General features: G+C 57.4%; 4 protein-coding genes across 4 annotated transcripts; 2 read left to right on the forward strand and 2 right to left on the reverse strand.

Moving 5' to 3' along the window:
* Window positions 1–1,255: 1,255 nt before the first annotated feature.
* On the forward strand, window positions 1,256–4,668 carry MONBRDRAFT_28191 (uncharacterized protein; the record flags this gene model as incomplete). Its single annotated transcript, XM_001748571.1, has 6 exons — window positions 1,256–1,301; window positions 1,420–1,464; window positions 1,538–1,704; window positions 1,858–2,302; window positions 2,424–2,778; window positions 2,850–4,668. The coding sequence occupies 6 exons, from the start codon at window positions 1,256–1,258 to the stop codon at window positions 4,666–4,668; spliced, it is 2,877 nt and encodes a 958-aa protein (XP_001748623.1).
* A 330-nt stretch (window positions 4,669–4,998) lies between these two features.
* MONBRDRAFT_10867 (uncharacterized protein) lies at window positions 4,999–7,833 on the reverse strand (the record flags this gene model as incomplete). Its single annotated transcript, XM_001748645.1, has 3 exons — window positions 4,999–5,957; window positions 6,107–7,624; window positions 7,713–7,833. The coding sequence occupies 3 exons, from the start codon at window positions 7,831–7,833 to the stop codon at window positions 4,999–5,001; spliced, it is 2,598 nt and encodes an 865-aa protein (XP_001748697.1).
* Window positions 7,834–9,121: 1,288 nt separating this feature from the next.
* MONBRDRAFT_28193 (uncharacterized protein) lies at window positions 9,122–10,418 on the forward strand (the record flags this gene model as incomplete). The annotated part of the gene is made up of 2 exons (XM_001748572.1): window positions 9,122–9,313; window positions 9,423–10,418. 2 exons carry the CDS (start codon window positions 9,122–9,124, stop codon window positions 10,416–10,418), a joined length of 1,188 nt encoding a protein of 395 aa, XP_001748624.1.
* Window positions 10,419–10,680: 262 nt separating this feature from the next.
* MONBRDRAFT_33780 (uncharacterized protein) lies at window positions 10,681–12,017 on the reverse strand. Its single transcript, XM_001748646.1, has 6 exons — window positions 11,874–12,017; window positions 11,692–11,758; window positions 11,404–11,563; window positions 11,254–11,292; window positions 11,082–11,172; window positions 10,681–10,959 (listed from the first exon to the last, which is right to left on the reverse strand). The coding sequence occupies exons 1-6, from the start codon at window positions 11,994–11,996 to the stop codon at window positions 10,873–10,875; spliced, it is 567 nt and encodes a 188-aa protein (XP_001748698.1). The 5' UTR covers window positions 11,997–12,017; the 3' UTR covers window positions 10,681–10,872.
* Window positions 12,018–12,057: the final 40 nt, after the last annotated feature.

Genomic DNA, 12,057 nt, shown 5'->3' on the forward strand with positions numbered 1-12,057 from the left:
GGGCGGAAGGGAGGAGTGGGCAGAGAGAGGGCCGGATGGCAACTCGAGACAGAGACAGAGACAGAGACAGAGACAGAGACAGAGACAGAGACAGAGACAGAGACAGAGACAGACACAGACACAGACACAGACACAGAGACAGACACAGAGACAGACACAGAGACAGACACAGACACAGAGACAGACACAGAGACAGAGACAGAGACAGACACAGACACAGAGACAGAGACAGAGACAGACACAGACACAGAGACAGAGACAGAGACAGACAGAGAGACAGAGACAGAGACAGACAGAGAGACAGAGAGACAGAGACAGACACAGACACAGACACAGAGACAGACACAGAGACAGACACAGAGACAGACACAGAGACAGACACAGAGACAGAGACAGAGAGAGAAGAAATCACAGCGTGCACACGTCGGGGAGAAGGACTGGCTTTGTTTTGCTGACACAAAGTGGATAATCCTTTGTTCTTCGCGCATTCTGTGCGTAATGTGGTCCGTGTTTCTAAAGCTTTTGCTGCCTTGGGTCATATCTCTGATTTTCTGTTTGTATTACCTCAACAATTTTCTGTCTGACAAAGACATTCTCTCAGTGTGGTTTTTGCTTCACGCTTCATCTCTACAAAAGTATCCCCATATCCCCCACTCTCTGAATCTCCCTACGACGTCGTAGGGAGATTTCGTTACCGAAAGTGTCGATATGCTCACACCTTTCGCCATCTGTAATGTCAGACTTTTCGTGTCGGTATCAAGCTGGATCCGACCCATTGTCCGACCCCTCCGCCCTCCTCTGACTCAAACTCCTCCGACTTGCCCCTCCTGCGACTTCCCCCTGCTTCGACTTCCCCCTCCTCCTGTGGGGATCCTCCTCCTCTGGGATCCTCCTCCTCTGGGATCCTCCTCCTCTGGGATCCTCCTCCTCTGGAGATCCTCCTTCCTCCTCCTTTGGAGATCCTCCTCTGGGATCATCCTCAATCCCTCTCTTCCTCTGGGATCCTCCTTCTCTTCCTCCTCCTTCTCTTCCTCATCCTCCTCTTCCTCCTCCTCCTCTTCCTCCTCCTCCTCCTCTTCCTCCTCCTCTTCTGGGCCTCTCATCCTACTCTGAGACATCTTGATCCCCCTTCCCTTTCTGCTCCGCTCTGGTTTGGCCTTCTCTGATACCTCTGATCCCCTCTCATACAAGCAATCTCGCCCCCACCACACACCACACACACACACGTATTCTCGCTTTCTGCATCGAGCTCATCATGGCGGAGACCGCTCCTGTGCACGAGGGTTACCTAACCAAGCTTGGTGTGTGCTTGCTCGGGCGCTGGTCCTGTCGGCTGTTTTTGTGGTCTTAACGCCATCAGTGTGTGCACGCTTCCCAGTCTCACTCGGCTTCTCTTCTGCGGACCATGCCACCGCTCAGGTTTTAACAGTGGGAAATGGCAGCAACGCTATTTTGTCCTCAAAGGTTTGTCGCCACTACCCTTGTTTTGATCCGCTGGACGGGCCATCTCACCGCGACTCTTTGGCGCTGTGGTCAGGTCAAGCCCTGGCGTACTTGGCCAAGCCGGGCGGTACCGAAAAGGGCTGCATCCCCTTGAGTGCCAGTGCCGTCCTCAACACCTTCAACTATGGGGGTAATATCCAAGCCTCGGGCGTCGCCTCTGGTACCCGAGTCAAGCCCTTTCCCCCAGGACATGGCCTCGAGGTGCAGCATCGACCCCTCTCCCGACCCCCCACCCCTTCCCAACCCTGTTCTCTGTTTCCCCACTTCTAGTCTCCCCGCTTTTATTCTTGTATCCTCGCAACTCAAGATGTTGTTCCCTTGGTGACCATGCCTGCGATTATCGCTGCCTTTCAGATTGTGGCGCCCTTCAAGGGCCATCCACGCGCCTACTATCTATTCGCCACCACCAAGGCGGAGCGGGACGCCTGGATGGCCGCCCTTGTGGCTGCGGTGGAAGCCTCGGCTTCAGCCGATCCCCATCCAGAGGCGGTTGCTCCCGCTGCAGCCTCGGCCTCGCCCGTCAATGACCTCGCCCCATCTGAGGAAGACGTGCAAGAAGCACCAGTCTCATCTGCAGCTGAGAACGTAGCCGACGCAGCAATGGAGAACATCCCCGACGAAGAGGCAAGCGCACAAGATCACAAACAACTCTCCGAAGAGCAGGCGGAGACAAGTGAGCCATCTCCCCATGACACAGATCCGGCATCTGGTGTTGTGGCCGACCCCGCCGTGGACGCCGATAACGATGCAGTAGCATCTCAGAACCAAACAGAGCCCGATGAGGCGCCAGCTGAAACAGGTTCCCCTCCGCTCCCCATCACCTCTCCCCCTTCCTTCGTGTCATGCCCGATCCCATCCACGCCCTTGCAACTCACCTGGTCGTTTTGTTTTTCCTCTACCAACTCGCGGCGTGGCCCCAGGGCGCGCCATGCTCGGCGTGAACGCAGACTTTATTCACCAGCTTTCAGCTCTTCTCCAAAAAGAATTTGGAGACGAGTATACCAAAATGACAACCACCGAAATCTGCGTGCGCTACGTCATGCCGCTCACCAAGGAGCGCCAATGTGCTTGGGTTGACCTTCTGGTGGAGGACCCAAGCCATGCGCAGCATTTTGCCCCTGCCACTGTCTTCGTCTCCCACGCTTGGAAATACACCTTTCAAACCACCCTGGACACCATCTTGCACCACGAACAATTCGAAGCCCCCGGCGCCTACTATTGGCTCGACCTCATCCCCAACAATCAGCACAAGGCCGTGGATCTACCCTACGAATGGTAAGCCTGCTCGTGCCCGCTGGCCACGTCACCTCACATCAGGCCCACTCACCCCCTTTGCCTCATGTCAGGTGGTCCAATACATTTCAGAAGAACATCAAAGCCATGGGCCGCGTGCTGCTGGTCATGAGCCCCTGGCGCGATCCCATCCCCATGACTCGCGCCTGGTGCCTCTTTGAGATGATGAATGCCCTCAACGCCAAGGTCATTCTGGACATTCGTCTCCATCAGTCGCAAATCAAAGACTTTCTCGATGCCCTTGGAGAGGACGCCGACGTTGTTATGGACATGCTCGTCCGGGTGCATGCTCAAAAGGCTGAAGCGTTCAAGCTCAGCGATCGTGACATGATTTTCAAAACCATTGAGAACACGCTTGGCTTCACCGAGCTCAACGCCCGCATCAAGGACCAGCTCCGGGGCTGGTGTCTCGAGCAGGCCCGCGTCGCCGCCAAGGACATGGATAACACGACCGACATTGAGCCCATGTCTCGTGCAGCTTTCTTCCTATCGGTTGGCTTTGCTCTTGCCGCTTTTGGCGAGTACGACGATGCCATCGCCTACTACGGCAAAGCTTTGCCCACGTACGTTGAAGAACTAGGGGCAGACGCCGACAAGGTCGCTGACATTTACAACCACACGGGTCTGGCTCACAAAGCCCTCACTCACTACGACGAAGCGATGCGACTGTACAACGATGCCCTTCGCATCAAAGTGGCCCTCCACGGCGAGGACCACCCCCAAACCGCTGCTCTGTACAGCAACCTAGCCTCCGTCTACGAAGCCTTGGACGACTATGCCCAAGCCGCCCACGCGGCACAGCGCGTGCTAGACATCATGCTCTCCGACGCCAACGAGGACCGTGGCGCCGTTGCCGTCGCTCACAACAATCTGGGCATGATTCTCAAAACGCAAGGCCGACTGGACGAGGCCTTTCAGCATATGAAACAAGCCCTGGACATCTCGCTCGTTGAGGTCGGCGAGCTGCATCCTTCGACAGCAACCTCCTACAACAACCTTGGCCTCATTACTAGCCAGCAGGGCAAGTACGCACAGGCCGTCGAATTTTATAAGCACGCACTGGACGTGCGTGTGGCAACACTGGGCGAGCAGCACGCCGAAACGGCCGGTATCCTCAACAACCTCGCCAACACGTACAAGATCATGGGCAACTTTGGCGAAGCCATCAAGTACTTTGACCGCGCGCGCAACAGCCTCAAGGCCATTCTCGAGCCCAACCACCCCTTTCCAGCCATCACGGCCAGCAACACGGCAGGCCTTCTCCAAATGCTGGGCCGCTACGACGAGGCTCTGGATCTTTACAACTTTGCACTCGACACCTGGTTGGCCACCCTGGGCGAAGAGCACGCCTACACGGCCACCACGTATAACAATATGGGCTCCGTTTACGATGCCACTGGCCGCTACGAGGATGCGCTTGACCTCTACCACAAGGCCTTGAAGATTCGCCTAGCCGTCTTTGGCGAACATCACCATCAAACGGGCGTCGTCTACAACAACATGGCCTGCGCCTGTTCGGCTCTGGGTCGCTTTGATGAGGCCCTTGAACTGTATGACAAGGACCTCGCCATCCAGCTGGCCACTCTGGGTCCTGAACACCCGGACACGGCCACTTGCTATAACAACATGGGTGGCGCCCATAAAGGCTTGGAAAACTGGGACAAGGCTGCCGAGCTGTTTGCTAAATCCCTCGCTATTCTTGAGCCCACTTTGGGTCCGCAACACCCTAATACGCTGGGCACCTACGATAGCATGTCGCAAGTGTGCGAAAAGTTGGGTGATCCGGAGCAAGCCGCTCTCTATCGTGCTAGAGCCCAGGGCCAGTCATCCCCGCCAACAAACCCACCCTCGGCTCCTGCTGCCAGCGACTAAGTTGTTGTTGTTGTTGTTGTCGTCGTTGTTCTTCGGTGAGGCAAGCTAAAGATGAATTGATTATGCACAAAACTACCACTTGAGAACTAGACCGCGAGGAATGCGCCCGCCCCGAGACATAAACTGGCTGTATCTTGCCTGCTGCCACATCCATTTCTTTCACACGTCAATTTCTTTCTCCTTCAAATGACCAAACTGGTCTTTCAGACGGGGTAGCCTAAGCGTCATGTACAATACAAGCTGATGCAAGTTGCAACACGGACTCGACAGTAAAAACAGAAGACGAGCTTAATCGCGCGCGGCCAAGGGCTGAAAACACCATGAAGCATACTAAATGACCGTCTCCAGCTCAAATCGCCGATGGGACGGCGGCCGGGTGCGCGTGAGATTTGATTGCAACCCCACGGTTCGTGCCACCGCATCAGGGCTGTCCCGAATACCATCTGGGGTGCGCACCAGCTCGTCACTGGCTTGATCGTCAGATTCCGAGGCCGGCACGCGTCCCAAGACGACAGTTGGCGCGGCGGTCTGTGTCTCGTGTGGCTGTGTCGATTGAGAGCTGCCGTGCTTGGGAGTGGGTGCGAGAGACTGCGCTCCCACGGGCAGCGCACCATTGACCGGGGACAATGGTGGGGAGTGGAGTTGTGAGTAAAAGTTGGTCATGCTGGCGACACGCGAGGGCAAAGGAACGGCTTTTTGGCCCTCGCTGTCGATCCGAGCAGCTGAACCGGTATTGGAGACGCTACCCATGCGCCCCAAAGCACGAACGGATGAGCGCAACATGGCACGATCCACCTCCAAAGTCGCAGGAGCCGAACTGCCTGTGCTGTTAGCGCCGTCGGTCTCGGCGCATTCTTCCCCGTGTCCACTATCCTTGGCCATCGGGTGCCTGAGCGGTGACCCAGGTTGACTGGCATCGCTGTCTTGTGCTCCAAGATGGAGCTCGACGCCTTTGGTTGGAGCCGCTTCGTGGAGGTTGGTCGCAAAGCTCACATTGTTGCGGGAGCGCCGACGCCCGTTTGGTGTGAGCGCGCTTCCGGCGGCTCGGGTTTCGATCTCTCCGCTGCTGGTGCGTTGCACCAGAAGTGAAGGGGCACTGGCTTGCCGCAAGGTGGCCAATTGGCGCCGCAACCGGTTGTTTTCGACGTGTGCACGGTGAAGATCCGACGCGAGTTCGTCCGCGCGACGCAACTCGGCCAGGGCCTGCTGCTCAGCATCGCGCAGCTGCAGGCGCTGCTTGAGAAGCTGGTCGCGCAGTGCTTCCGACGCAGAAATCATCACACTTGTATCTAGACACGGACCGTGTACACCCATGCATCAAGGTTAGCGACGGAATCAAGAGCAGCAGGTGCAAGGCATACGGCCATCACCATCACGCCCAAACGAGGGATCTTTGATCAACGCGACAATGGAGGAGGGCTGGGGCAAGTCAACATACAGTCAGGGATGTGGGTGGTTCGGTAGGACGAAGCCGGGGCACTTGGCACCCCATTGCTGGGGGGACTGTAGCCAGGCGGCGGTGCAGGACTACCCTCGTCGGCCATTTGGATGGGCAGATCCACCAAGGAACGAGCGCGAGGCGTAGGCAGGGCGCTCTCCCATGTCTCGAGCGTGTTGAGGGCGTCCCGCAGCTGTGACTCTGCAGCCAAGCAACGCTGATACCAGTAAATGCGATCGCCCAAGGCAATGTCATCAACAGGATCCGAGGTATCCAGCTCATCCTCGAGGGGAGGCCAGGGTGAGATGGAAGCGTGTGGCGCAGCTGGAGCACTGCGTACACGTTCCCCACCACCACCTGGCAAGGCTGGACCCTGGGCAGCTAGGATGTTGAGGTGACTGCCTCGATCTGTACCGGATCGCGGTGTGTAGGAGGAACTGGTTTGACTGGTTGTCCGCGGTCGTGGGCATGCATCAGCGTTCGTGACGTCGGCGACGTGAATGGACGGGGCTGAGGCCGCCGTTGGCATGGGGGGTACCGTATCAGCAGCACCGCCCACATCCATTTCGTCTTCATCCAGAGCGCTACTGGCACTGGCAGCGAGGTTGGGCGGGGCTGCGTCCGAGTGCCGCTCCTTCAAGTCGGGACTGGTGATGCGACGGCGGCAGATGGAACTCTGGCGATCCTCTCCAAAGACCGTCTCCTCGGCAAAGGAGCTAATACGTCGAACGGCACCGGGTGGGGCAGTGGTGTCCGCGGCGGGCCAGGATGGGGACTGGCCAGCACCTGCAACGTGTGTGGGTGAGGGTAGAGCGCGATACTGCATCAGCTCGACACCACTGCCCTTGTGAATGCCTGCTGGACCATGGCCAGTGGAAGGCTCCACCTGGTCATCACGCCCCCGACGATCATTGCCGCGACGCAGCCATCGGGAGCCAGTGCGCTTTTTTGATTTCTGTTGGTCTTTATTGAGCCGATAAGATGACTTGCGCCGGGCGCTGAGACGAGCAAAGAAGGATTTTCGACGCGGCTCAGTAGGCATGAGCACACTGGTGTGCAGATCAAACTCTTCAAGAGAGGTGGTGTGGGTCTGCGCTGCTTGGCGGGCCTGGCGGCCTGAGCGGCGAGCGAGAGTGTCGCGGGCCGACGTTGGTGGGCTGGTGTCTTTGAGAAGTACGGGAACACCACGATTGGGCGAGAGCGGGGCCTGGGCCTCGGGTTCTTCGGCAGGGGTGGCAGAAATGGTAAGTCGGGCCTCTTTTGCGTGCATGAGGGCGTAGTAAATTTCGTTGAGGCCGAGGCCGACGGTGGTATGACCATCGATGCCAGCGAGAAAGTCGTGTTCATGCAGGCCTTCAGCCTGGCGGGCCTGCGTAACGTTTTTGAAGAAGACAAACGGTCCATGCTGATAGAGTTTGAACCCAAAATCGGTACCAGACAGGTTGACGACAATGGTTCGCATGTCGCTCGGTTCGGGCGTTCGCACTTCGTTGCTCCCTTGGCTACTGGCGCTCGTGTCTAAGGGCATTAGAGAAAAAGGCGAGCCGACAATGATCAGAAGAGGGGGGTCACAACTCTGAGCCATGCTGGTGGAACACGCACGTACTCCGGCGCATGGTTGTGTCATGGTCGTGGTCGTGTGTGGTATCAGGGTCTTGGTGCGAGCTGACGTCGGTGTCGGGATCGTGCAGCACCGGATCTGCCGCCACGGGGCGGGCCCCGAGCATGACTTTGGTTTATGGCAAAGAAAGTAGCGGGCCCAGGGGCCCAGATATCTGGCCGTAGCTAAGTCAGGTCGTCGATGGAGAAGCGGAAAAGGAAGGAAAAAAAACGATTTGTACGTCGCGATTGGGGTTGCGACACTTGGGCACGAGTCGGTTTGAGATGGTATTCAGGAAAGATTGAGTGGTGGGGTGGTGGCAGAGATTGAAGTATCGTTGATGACTTGGACGGCTAGGGACTTAAGCAGCAAGCGGATCCAACGTGCAACGTGCGTTTTCGGGCAGAAACCAAAAGCCTGGACATCAACGTAAGGATCAGCCTGTCTGAAATGAACTGATCGGTCTTTCGGCAGCGGGGGCGGCGGGGGTGGCGGGGGTGGCGGGGGTGGCGGGGGATAAGCGCCGTTTGGATCATAGGTCGGGCAAAGCGCTGCACGAGTGCTTGAGCCAACAAGATGGTACCACCCGACACGGTAACCGATCAGATGAACCCCTTGGGGAGTAGGGGAAGACGTCAAGTGGTTGCCCGGGCGACATTGACAGCCTGGAGCCAAAGGGAGACAGATTCTCGACGCCTCCACGCCCTTGTCATCTACCCCACGTCATTGAGATCAAGCGAGAAGCCTGACGCCAGCGAAAAAGACGTGTGGGGGTGGACGGAGGTTGCGTTTGGTCTCTCGTGTTGCGGATGTGTCGCTGCGCGACTGTCGATTTGCATACATGCATGCAGGTGAAATTCAGAAAGTATTTTACTTGAATAATAATGCTGACATTGACCGAGCGCACGAAAGCTGAAGCAATTGTTTCTGTTTCTGCACTTGTTGAGGTAGATTGAGGGGTTTTATTGTAGCGAACCTTTAAGTAGTTACAGATTTCAAGTTTATTTGCATGGATGTCTATGAAGGAAACTGAAGCAGCTTTTGAAGTTTATGAAGCTTTTTTTTCAGTTTCTATCGACAATACTAGACTTGTTACCGGAAGCTTGAGTCCATTCAAGAACGTACGTTACGCCCTGCCTCCTGCTGCTGCTGCTGCTGCTGCTGCTACTGCTGCTGCTGCTGCTGCTGCTGGATCGGTCAACGCATCTGCCCTGACGTCTTGTGCGGCTTGGGCTGGATGCAGCCGGGTGAAAGAGGGGGCTGGGAAGAGGGAATCGTGGCTGTGGGAGTCTTAACAGCGTCATCGGGCTCATTCATTCTTATGGATGTGCGGGCTATAGCAAAAGGACGCTATGCTCAAGGTCTCGAGCTGGCCGCGCCCTGCGCGGCTGGCTGTTCATCTCCGGCAGCAGTGCATGGGCATGGCGCCGCTTGCCGCTGGCCCGACTCTACATCGGCCTTGGCGGCTGCGCAGACAACAACGACAACTGCAGCAACAGCAACAGCAACAGCAACAGCGCTCGCGTGGAACGTATCGCACCCTGGATGCCTATGAACCTCCCGCATGGGCTCGTACTCTACCGCACTGCCCGGAAACTCGACTTAACGTACGCCTCGAGTGCCGATACTTTGACCCGCTTGGGGCGCCCGCAGTTGACGGCCTTGCTTATTTGTGCTCACCTCGGGGCTCTTTGCACTTTGCTTGCGCGGACCTAGCTTTTATTGGCCGAGACGCCCTTGCATGCGTGGGCCCCCTTTGAGCAGCCCCACGGTGGCCGGCTCCTGATCAAGCGCGATGACCTGACTCATGGGACGGGGGCGGGCAATAAGCTGCGCAAACTCGAATTCATCCTGGCTGATGCCCTGCAGCGTGGCTGCAGCGTGGTGACCACCTGCGGTGGCGTACAAAGCAACCACGCGCGAGCCACCGCCGTCCTCGCACGGGAGGTGGGCCTACACCCCCACCTCGTCTTGCGCGCTGGCTCCGAGGGGGAAGCCCCACCCCCGCATCATAGTCAAGGCAACTACCTACTCGATGCCGCCCTGGAAGCCACCATTTCCCTCGTTCCGCGCGGGGCGCCCTATGCCACCGTGCTGCGACCCGTCATGGCTGCCGACGAGGCCGCCTTTGAGCGCCAGGGTCGTCGCACCTACCACATCCCCGTGGGTGGCTCCAATCGCGTGGGCTTGTGGGGCTATCTCGACGCCTGGGACCACCTTGATGCTCAGTGTGGAGCGGCTGACATAACCCACATCGTCTTGTCCACGGGTTCGGGGGGCACTGCGGCAGGCCTCGCTCTGGCCAACTGGCTCACGGGCCGGCGCTACCGCATCTGGGCCGTTGCCGTGTGTGATAATGCCGACTACTTTTACAACCACGTTCAGGAAACCCTCGATGAGTTTGGTGTGACCGCGCAAGCCCGAGACCTTTTGACCATTGTGGAGGGCTATAAAGGAGAGGGGTATGGACAGTTCTCCGACGAGCACCTGGCCATGATTCGGGCCGTCGGTGCCCGCACCGGCGTCATCCTCGACCCCACCTATACTTGCAAGGGTGTCCTGGGCCTGCAAGCCCTCGTCAATGCCCACCCTGATTTTGCCAACGTCAACACCTGCTTCATCCATACGGGTGGTGTCTATGGTTTGCTCGATGGCCGCGTGCACATTGACAGCCTGTACCAAGCCCGGCGGCCGACGAGCGAAGCGTTTTGATACAATTGCTATTCATCCCCCGTTTGAGCGCTCGGCATGAGATGACACGAGGCGAGAAAGCAAGCTCTGTTTTGACTCTTGGCTGATGCGCTCGAAATTGGTCGTTGCACCTTGCCACCTAAATGGGTTTGGACTGCTCCCGCGGGCTGCCGAAGATCAGAGGGAAAAGACAAGAAGCAGAGCCAGTTGTGGGGTCAAGAGCGTGGGTTAAGAGCGTGGGTGACGATTAAAAAGTAGGCAATCGTTGGGACGGCCCGTGCATGCGGCTTTGCCTTCAATTTTTGAAAAGGTTAAAGATTTCTTCAGGGATTGGAGCAGGACAAGACACGAGGCGCTTGTGCGCTGACGGAGGGTCATCTGGAATTGGAAGTGCAGGGCGTTGTGTGTGACCTTGGGTCACAGCCCAAAAGATTTGGTTCGAGAGCGGCAGAGGCAGAGTGAGCTTAAGGGGCGCTCACTTCTTCTCGGCTTTCTTTTCCTCCTGGAAGCTGGCTTCCAAGGCCGCCAAGCCCCCCTTGCAGCCGTGACGCTCCTCGGACGACTAGTTGGATGTGGAGAAGCATACCGAATCGTCCGAATGAGGTGGCACACAACAGATAAACAACTCGAAATTCCCAGCACCATGAGAGGCTTCCCAGCCCGAGAAGACCAGCAGCAGTGTACCTTGCAGAGCTCGAGCGATTTGACGAGGGGTCGGCGCATTTCATAGGCGTCTTCCCCATCGGCATAGTACTTGGGTTCCAATTGTGCGATACTAGCCAATGCGAGCACGAACACGAGCACAAGTGAGATGTAAACGGGCAGGGATGCCCGCGGTCACCGGTCGGCCACTCACTCGAATCCGAGCGTCTTGTTGTACAGGTTGAATGCGGCTCTGCCAGCAGTCAAAGCAAAGGAATGAAGGAACGTGAGATGATGAGGACCTGGTGGCCAGGCGCCACCGGGCCAAAAGCGACTCCTGAGCGCTGAGCGGGTTGGGACGCACCGGTTGCTGCGGCGAACATGCAAGGAGCAGTAACGAGCATGGAAGCAGGTCACCATGGCGGCAGCCGCCTGCTCCATGAGCTTGCGGGCAATGCCAAGACGGCGATAGGAGCGCTTAACGGCCAGCGAGGTGATGTGGCCATGAGGATCATCCGTGTTATCTGAAAGAGGAATGGACAAGTGCAAGGGTCAACCTCGGGTGAGGTGCACGATGCTGAGATTGCGCTCCACCAGGTCTATTCCTCTGGCTCGTCCCCTTCTTTCGTTTGGTGCTGCGCGGTGCACGGACCTTCATCCATCTTGGCCAGGACATAGCCCACGACCTGGCCATTGTCGTCCTCCGCCAAGAAGGACAGCTACATCGCATCAAGTGCATTTGTTGCACACGAGCACGAACACGAGCATGAGCACGCGACCACCCGCGTTTGGACCCGATCACACCCACCCCGCGCTACCCATCATCACACGCACCTGGGGCCAAGTGAGGTTGTGATAGAGAAAGTACTTCATCATATAGTTCTCCGGCAAGCAGAGCAAGTTGCAGTGCTGGATGTTCAGCAGGTCTGCCATCGTCGCCGTCCGGATCGTCACCATCCTCCTGGTCGTTGCGCGCACAGAGAGAGAGAGAGAGAGAGAAAGTGTGTGTGTGTGTGTA

Source organism: Monosiga brevicollis, genomic scaffold (assembly GCF_000002865.3).
Source record: "Monosiga brevicollis MX1 MONBRscaffold_24 genomic scaffold, whole genome shotgun sequence".
Classification (NCBI taxonomy): domain Eukaryota; class Choanoflagellata; order Craspedida; family Salpingoecidae; genus Monosiga; species Monosiga brevicollis.